The sequence below is a fragment of the Camelina sativa genome, chromosome 14 (genome assembly GCF_000633955.1).
Source record: "Camelina sativa cultivar DH55 chromosome 14, Cs, whole genome shotgun sequence".
Lineage (NCBI taxonomy): Eukaryota > Viridiplantae > Streptophyta > Magnoliopsida > Brassicales > Brassicaceae > Camelina > Camelina sativa.
In genome coordinates, this window is record NC_025698.1 from 18,188,015 (window position 1) to 18,196,812 (window position 8,798).

Here is an 8,798-nt window from a genome sequence, read left to right on the forward strand (position 1 = left end):
CCTTAGAAGAAACGTTTCACAGTTTGATTCTACACCTGTCAGCTTCCTATTAGTTACACAATAAAATATTATTTATTATTTTCTTTTATAGAAACGGTGAAGACTTCTCTTGTTGTAAATGCTCTAAGGTTCATTCTTTCCTTTATGAATAGAAAAAATAGTGATAACCTGTTCGGCAATACTTCCATGTATTTTGTTTGAGTACTTTGACTGAGACCTCTACAACACAAAATAGTAGCTACGTATGCACAAAATTTAAACTCGGTTAGTTAAACTATAGTGTAAGATGGAATATGTAGGGGTGTTAATCGGGCTGGTCCGGTCCGGTTCAGTCTGAAACCCGTAAAGCTCGCCTATGTTTGAGGTTGGCCCAGCTCAACTTGAAATATTTTCGAGCTTATATTTCAAAGTCCAACTCGGCTTAGCTATAGGGCTTTTCGGACTTTTCCAAACTTGTTTTACGAATCAAAAATTTAAACTCATAAGTTTATAACATGTCTTAAAAAACAATTGTTAAAGATGAACTATAAAACAAATCAAACAAAATTTAAATAACTCATCTATATTCACTAAAACTAACTTAATTTTTTAAAACCAAATATTTTTTTTTATACTTTAACCAAATAAAATAATATATAATTTATATAAAATATCACAGATTAAGGATTTTAAAAATATAAAATAAGGTTATTAAGTAAATATGAAAACTAGAATTCGAGTTTTAAACTTTATTTACACCAAGTCATTAATCAAATATTGCAATCAAACAAAAAAGTATAAATATATTTGTTTAAAAGCTTTTCGGGCTGGTCCAAGCTTGATTGGGTTAAGCTTATCCTGAAAAATGTTAACAAAAAACCTATAATCCGAACGGCTGAGCCCTAAAGACCCGATTTTTTCTGGACATATATATGTAAGCATGAACCTGATGTTTTTCAAGATCGGGTTGGGCCAGCCCGTGGGCTTTGCCCTTAATTGACATGCCTAGGAATATGTAAACTTGTAAAGTTTAAATCCAGTTTTAAGAAAAGTTCAAATATTATCAAATATACATTAATTATTCACATGTTTACGCGTATCTTAACCTAATCTAGTTAATAATTTGTTAATTATCGACTGTTCCTACATATCACATAGATCATCAGTTCATCATCTAGTTCTACTAATTAAGTGACTAATATTAGTGCAGGAATTGACACTCACGACATACCGACCTAAACTAAAGATAAAACTGAATAATCTCGGAATCAGATTAGACTAGAAAATCTCGGGCAAGGTATGTTAAATGGGCTTGTGGGCAAATGCCCACGGACATCACTGAGCTGACATCTCACCTTCAAACACACAAAAGAAAAATATACAAGATAAAACCCAAAAAAAAAAAGAATTAGTCATTTAAAGAAGTTTTACTTATCTTGTAATATTTCATATAAATAGGGAAAGGTTTGTCCCTTATATAAAATATCCGAAAATCAATACAAAAACCTTAATTCTTCGATTGTTCTTAATGGAAAACCTTTTTTTTTTAATATTTTAATTTATTTTTTAAGAATCCTTGAATCGATTTATTATGAGAGAAATGCTAAGTGAATTTATTTCCTTTGATAAACAAATTTATTGCGTGAAATCCCTGATCCTACAACTAAGATAATTTGCAAGTGTGATGACAATATACAGCCGCCGTCGCCAAAGTGTAACGGCTAATTTATTTCCGTAGCCAAACTCTTGTAATCTTTTTTGTAGTTGTTTGCTATAACAAAGACTATATACTGTAGTAGATATTTAGAATGGTTGATGAATCCTAGGCTGACACGTGTTACACCCCGGACAGATTTTGGAGTTAAACAAATAATCACGGAAATGCATGCATTATCCAATTTCACATTACAGCGATTAATTATAGTACTTGTTTAGGTACTGGTCCACTATATATACATACTACACAACACCACCCAATCATTCTCGTTTTAAAGCAAATAAGCAATAAAGAAAATATTCATATATACGATGTCTATCAATTAAAGATATATATATTCGAAAATCTCTATGTTATGCGTACTTATTATTTCGAGCAAAAAGAATATGTTAGATTCGTGGTGATTGAAACAAACACATCATGGTTCGAGGGACCATATATCTTAACCAATAAACTTATTTTCTTATAAAAATGAATAATAGCAAAAAGAAAAAGAGACAATTATATTTATAAGTTTACTAGTATACTAATACTAAATAAAACTATAATATTGTTATAAAAAGCAAAAAAAACAAACTTTATTTCATGAATCTAAAAACGAAAATTAGAAATACTGCAAAACCAAACAAGCTTAATTATAATTAAACAAAAATAGTCTAATTTAGTTTTCTAGTAGTTTCCTTCATTAATATTAATATATATATATAACTCAATTATTGAGGAAAGAAAAAAAATCTTAATATGATTAGTTTCGATTTAAGAAGAAAAATCGAGGGGGGAGGCAATAGCATGTGCATGGACGCCCTACAGAACAAGTGATCGACCTCTTCTTTCCTTTGGGATCTTCACTTTATGAATATCATCTTTATCTTCTTTGTCTTTTTTCTAAAGTTGCATCTTAATACCTTTATTTTTCTAAATTGTTTTGTAGTAACATATATTTTGTTACATTTTCTTAATCATTATAATTAACGCACAGCCAAACTAATATACCGGCCACGAAACGTAGTACTTTTTGTTCCTGAACTTCTCCATTAGTCATTTGTTCGTATCATAGATTATCTANTTTTTTTTTTTTTTTTTGTTTTGTGTGGAAAAGAATAGATAATCTATCTCATTGCATCTAATCTAAGTTATCGCTTTTTTGGATATATTTTGTGACTCCGTTATAGATCTAAAAGAGGGATTGGAAGACATAGTTGGAATGAGATAATGAATAAACATTGTGACAAGTTTTAGAAATTGTTATTTTCTCCCAAATTATTTATCTTTAACCGTGTTTTCTGAATATCAGATCTAGGATCCAAATCCTAACATGCAGTTCTATGAAACGGCTACAAGTTGTCTTCTCATTGTATCACAAAATGCGAATAATGTGGAATTCAACTTGGAAAAACTTATTTCTTTTCAGACCAAGATAACTCTATTTAAAAAAGTAAAAAAAAATAAAAAATAAAAAAAATAGGGGAAACAAAGAGAGGCGACAAAGAGTGGCGCACGAATGGCCTTATCTTTTCCTTATCAACATTCTTGCTACTTCTGTTTTCTCCAAAAGAAACCCATCACGATAATTTTGTCATTTTTCACTTGTATATATTAAACTAAATACGAGTTTTAGTATAAATAATAGTTATACATTATAAATGGCATGGACGTTTAAAAGATCTGTAAAATAGTGATTTTTGATTTATAATGTATAAATATTGATTATAATGATGGATCTATCTGTCTTATAATTTTACTTTATGCACTGTGATCCTATATTTGTTTTGAACTTTACTTGTGAAAACTTGGGTTTTTAAGATAATTGGAAAGCAAAATATAACCGAAACGAAGATTTGTATATAGTTTTGATTTGAGTTGAAGTTAAGTTTTTATCAAATATATCAGTATTGACCAGAAGAAGTGAGAACATGTAGTTGCAAAAAAAATTAACCCAACAAGAAATCTTTAATTTGAATAATGTTATAAGTTCTTATATAAAACTAACCCAACAAAAATCGTTTTAAGATTTCTTTCAATATTAATGAATTGTCTTAACTCTAAAAAAAAATGTTCTACAATACCCAAATAATAGAATGGACCAATAATTGTTTTTTTTTTGACAATAGACCAATAATTGTTTACATATAAATTCCTTGTACACCAATATTTAAATCCCAATTGCCCATTGATCATAACATGTTGGGCCTGAAATAACTAAATGTGAATATAATAAACTTTTTGAATGCATGCATATATATATATATATATATATTCCTCTATAACCCATCTTCAAAGCGATCCGAAATTGGAAGAGGCACTTCCAATACCAAATCATTCGATTACGTTTCATCATCATCGTCAGCAAAGAGATACAATTCAGAGTAGAATGAGTATGTTTTGTTCTCGAGAAAGCACACAATTATAACGATACGGACATTAGTTATGCCTAAACACTCTTCCTTAATCACTCCAGAACCAAATCTGCTCGTTGTAAGTGTAAGGTAAGCAAAAAAAAAAACATTGTATACTACAAACTCTTGCTGGCTTCAACAACTTCATATCCAATCTTGTCTTTGTTTTGAGACTTGCAAAGCCAACCGCAGCCTGAGAAGAGATCGTTTTACTGAACCTCTTCAAGATGCGACCATTCATGACGCCCGAAGCAGTGAGCGTCCTCCCACTAACTCTCTTCGAAAAAAGGAAGCTCATTGTCGCAAGTCACAAACCCTAAAACTGTTTTTGTTTATTTATTTTCACAAATCCTAACCAAGTTTGTAGTAATAAGATGATTAAAAAAAAAAAGAGAGAGAGAGAGATAAGTGAATTTGGACCTACAATCTTGATAAATTTGAGAAATCAGACTTGTATACGTCTGGTTGTCTTTGTGTGGCATACGGTACTTTGTTTTACATCTTGATGATGCTTCTTATTCGACACCAAATCTAATGGGCTTGGCCTTAATTACGTAGTTTGGGGCATAATGAAAACGAATAGAGAAATGTATATCATGAGGCCCAATAAACGTCTATTTGATAATCAAAATGGCGAGATTATTGAGCTATTGGTTTAATCTTGGTTTAAATCAATTAGTTGGTTAGCTGGTTAACTCAGAATAGATATATGTATATAATACAACTCACATGTAAAATGTACATATTAATTGAATGAAGAAAGTATTTTTTTTAAAAACCAGGAAAAAAACTATATTCTCTCTCAGGCACTATTATCGAGATTTCAAACCTGTCAACCTCCTCCAACGCCGGTGAAGCTTTTGCTCGCCGGCGTCGGGATCTCGCTCCTTCTGCTCTCCTCCTTATTAAAGCTTCCTCTGATTTTTCTGCTTTTTCTTTAATTTTTTCCTCGCTTCCCTTTTGATTACAAATCCCTTTACAAACCTCAGATCCCGGCCAAATATCAATAGACAGAGTTAAAGGGCGCAGGTGGCTTCCGGTGAACCCCCTCCTCCTTCCTCTGAACGCTTCAGCCGATGCACCGGATCCACATTCAAACGACATACGTACGATCAGATCTGGATGTCTATCCTCCCCTGAGAAAGCTTCTCCGGAGGCACCGAGGCTAGTATGTGAGTTCTCCTTTGGACCAGCTGCTACATCTCACCCGGTGGAGACGTCGACGGCACATGGCGCCTCCTTTTTCAGGTCAAGCTCTCATCCTTCCAAACTTGAAATGTCTTTGTGGATCCCCCTCCGAACCTCTCACCTTTCAGATGGCTTGGTTCTGCTGGAACCTTGTTTACCGGAGATGCAGATTATCTTGCAAATCTACTCAACTTCTCCGAACAACAATTGCCGTCGTACTATCAACACAACTAGGTCAACCAACAAGAACTTTGGGCTTCGTTTGGTGGGCCTTGAACTTTTTGTCGGCCCGTTAACAATTCAAGCAATAAAGGCCTCAGGGATAAAGCCCAGATTTGACAAACCCAAATTTTCACGAAGGCACATCATATTGCTTTTTCGACTTGATTGTAAGGGCAGAAGACACCTTCTACATCTCATCTCATTAGATCTGATCGATGTTCGTGAATGCCATCTCCAATCCCTGATCCAAAGCAATCCATTGACGATCACTCTCTATCTAAGCTCTAGGCTCTCGGGTACTTTGCTTTTGGTCTCTAATTACTTATGCGCAGTGATGAAGAACGGCATTATGACCATGCCTCCACGGAGCGCTGGTTACCAAATCTTCCTCACTCATCTGCCTCCATATCCCGTGATCACTGCACTTAATCATGTTCAATATATCTTTCTCCGGGAAAAAATTTATCTAATGGTGGCTCCACCCCTAAAGCTATTTCATTCCCGGTATGCTACTTTACAGCTTGTCTTGATGTCGATACTTAGCCAATGGTGTGATCAAGATTACGCTCTCTATGGTTTCCATCTGAGAAGTAATTCATCATTGTTGCTTTGGCATCACTCGCTCCTCTTGAGAACCCTGGTAATAGTAACCTTTTCGACCCTGTCCTTTGAACCTTATCGTTTGAGTGTCTTTGGTGTTTGGGTCCAAAACTCAGTTTGTCCGAGCGTAAATTTCGGTTTTGATTTTTCCAAAACCATCCTAAACCCTATGGCAACTCCACTAGACATCCTTAAGCGACAGAGCATTCCAAACCTTGCTCGAAATAGTGTCAAGCTCCTACTCCGTGTAGACCTTCTCAAACCGGTGAGAAGCCCAGTCTTGACCCCTTCTCTAACGCCAATACGTCTTATGACAATGGCTATCTCTCATCCATCGACTTGGTCATGGAAGAGCTTGTCGACAATCTTGATCTCACATGTACCAAGATCCTTCCAAGATTCTGGCTCAAAGCTTTCAAAAACCTTTTGCCGACTATCCTTATCTCTGCTTTGTTTCATTGTTGTTATGGCATTGGGGAATGCCCTTGTTTCTTGTTGTGTAATCTTTGCTTGTATGAACCTTCTCTTTTGAGTAATGAATGCAAGTGGTTTGACTAAAAAAAAAATGAATGAAGAAAGTATTTATCAATCCTAACAAACTCTATCTTTCTTCTTCTCTCTCTTGTTCGTCATATGGTATCAGAGCCATCTGAGCTCAAATTTTCTTCGATTTTGATCTGTTTTCTCAAGTTTCGAGCTCTAATCTTCGTATTTTGACCTCACCTTTGAGTCTCAATGGTGATTGTAGCTCGTGCGAATCGGAAACCAGCTCGATCGAAGGCTTCTACAAGTTCCGTTGTTCGAAGATCAACCAGATCCATCTCTGATGTCAACGTCTCTCCTCCGATCTCACCACCAGTGACCGATTCTCAGGTTTCTGGGGTCTCGCGAGTTGTTGCATCACCAGCGATTGTTGATCCGTCTCACTTACCCTTCTTCCTTCACAATGAATATCATCCAGGTTTGAACATCATTTCTCTTTGTTTAGATGAAACGAAATATGATGATTGGAGTTATGTGATGCGTATTTCACTGGATACAAAGAATAAGCTCAAGTTTATTGATGGTTCTTTGCCTAGGCCTCTAGTTATGGATCCAAATTTTGATATGTGGTATAGATGCAATAGTATGGTCAAAGCTTGGTTGCTTAATGTTGTCTCTCCTCAGATTTATCGTAGTATACTACGTATGAATGACACTACTGATATATGGCGTGATCTCTACGGTCGTTACCACTTGACCAATCTCCCACGCACATATAATCTTACTCAGGAGATTCAGGATCTGCGTCAGGGTTCTTTGTCAAAGTATTACACTCGTTTGAAGACTCTATGGGATCAACTTGATGGTTTAGAGGAGCCAGATGATCCTTGTGTGTGTGGTAAAGCTGCTCGTCTGCATTTGAAGGCAAAGAGAGCTAAAACAGTTAAGTTCTTGGCTGGTTTGAATGAGTCTTATGTTATTGTTCGCAGACAGATCATTGCCTAGAAAGCTCTTCCTCCACTTGTTGAAGTTCACAAGATTTTGGATCAGGATGATAGTCAAAAAGTTTTCACTACTGCCACTCCTCCTACGGCTTTTCAAGTGTCTCAAGCACCTTTGGCTCCTGCTCTCTCTCCTGCTCCTGATATATTGTATGTTCATAATGGTCCAAACAAGGGTAGACCAATTTGTTCGTTTTGCAACAGAGTGGGACATATTGTAGAGCGTTGTTACCGTAAGCATGGTTTTCCACCAGGATTCACTCCAAAAGGGAAGTTCGGTGAGAGAACTCATAAACCACAAGGTGTACAATCTGTGGCAGCACAAGTTTCTTTGTCTCCTATGCCTGAGAAACAATCGATTGAAGGCATGATTGGTAATCTCTCTAAAGATCATCTCCAGAACATCATTGCTCTTTTCAGTTCACAGCTTCAATCCACGGCTCCAGTTATTACTCCAGCAGCAGCGAGTACTTCCCAGTCAGCTTTAGATCACCCTAGTATCTCTTTCTCTAACCCTGTTTACTATTTCATTGGCATATTAGCGGTTTCTAAACACATTTTGTCAAACGACATATGGGTGATTGATTCTGGTGCAACTCACCATGTGTCACATGAGAAAGATGTTTTTATCTCTTTGGACACCTCTGTTGAGAGTTTTGTGAATATGCCAAATGGTCAGCATATTAAGATCAGTGGAGTAGGCATGGTTAGGTTGAACAAGGACAATCTTCTCACAAATGTCTTGTTCATTCCTGAGTTCCGTTTAAGCTTGATCAGTAACAGTTCGTTAACATCTGATATCGGTTCTAGAGTGATCTTTGATCCCACTTGTTGTGAAATATAGGATCCTACCAAGGGGGTGATAATTGGTAAAGGTCGTCGTATTGGCAAACTCTATGTGTTAGACACAGACTTTTCATCAGTTTCAGTCAATGCAGTGGTGGATGTCAGTGTATGGCAAAAGAGGCTTGGGCATCCTTCTTACACAAGACTGGATGTTATCTCTTAAGCTTTGGGAACTACTGGACACAAGAATAAGAAGCCTGCTTATTGTCATATTTTTCATTTGGCTAAGCAGAGGAATTTACCTTTTCAATCTGAAAACAACATTTGTAATGAGAATTTTCAGTTGTTACACATTGATGTCTGGGGACCTTTTTCAGTGGAAACAGTTGAAGGATATAGATATTTTTTAACTATAGTTGATGATCA

At 35.6% G+C, this 8,798-nt stretch overlaps 1 protein-coding gene across 1 annotated transcript; it reads left to right on the forward strand.

Annotated features, from left to right (window-relative positions):
- On the forward strand, positions 6,838 to 8,595 carry LOC104743738. Its single transcript, XM_010464785.1, has 3 exons — positions 6,838 to 7,566; positions 7,636 to 8,292; positions 8,431 to 8,595. Exons 1-3 carry the CDS (start codon positions 6,838 to 6,840, stop codon positions 8,593 to 8,595), a joined length of 1,551 nt encoding a protein of 516 aa, XP_010463087.1.

What these genes read in the sequence shown, in the direction of transcription:
- LOC104743738 (XM_010464785.1), top strand. Translation starts at nt 6,838, where the DNA reads ATGGTGATTGTAGCTCGTGCGAATCGGAAACCAGCTCGATCGAAGGCT. An exon ending in TGAATGAGTCTTATGTTATT is followed by an intron (nt 7,567 to 7,635) that starts GTTCGCAGACAG and finishes ATTTTGGATCAG; the next exon opens with GATGATAGTCAAAAAGTTTT. An exon ending in AGATCAGTGGAGTAGGCATG is followed by an intron (nt 8,293 to 8,430) that starts GTTAGGTTGAAC and finishes TGTGAAATATAG; the next exon opens with GATCCTACCAAGGGGGTGAT.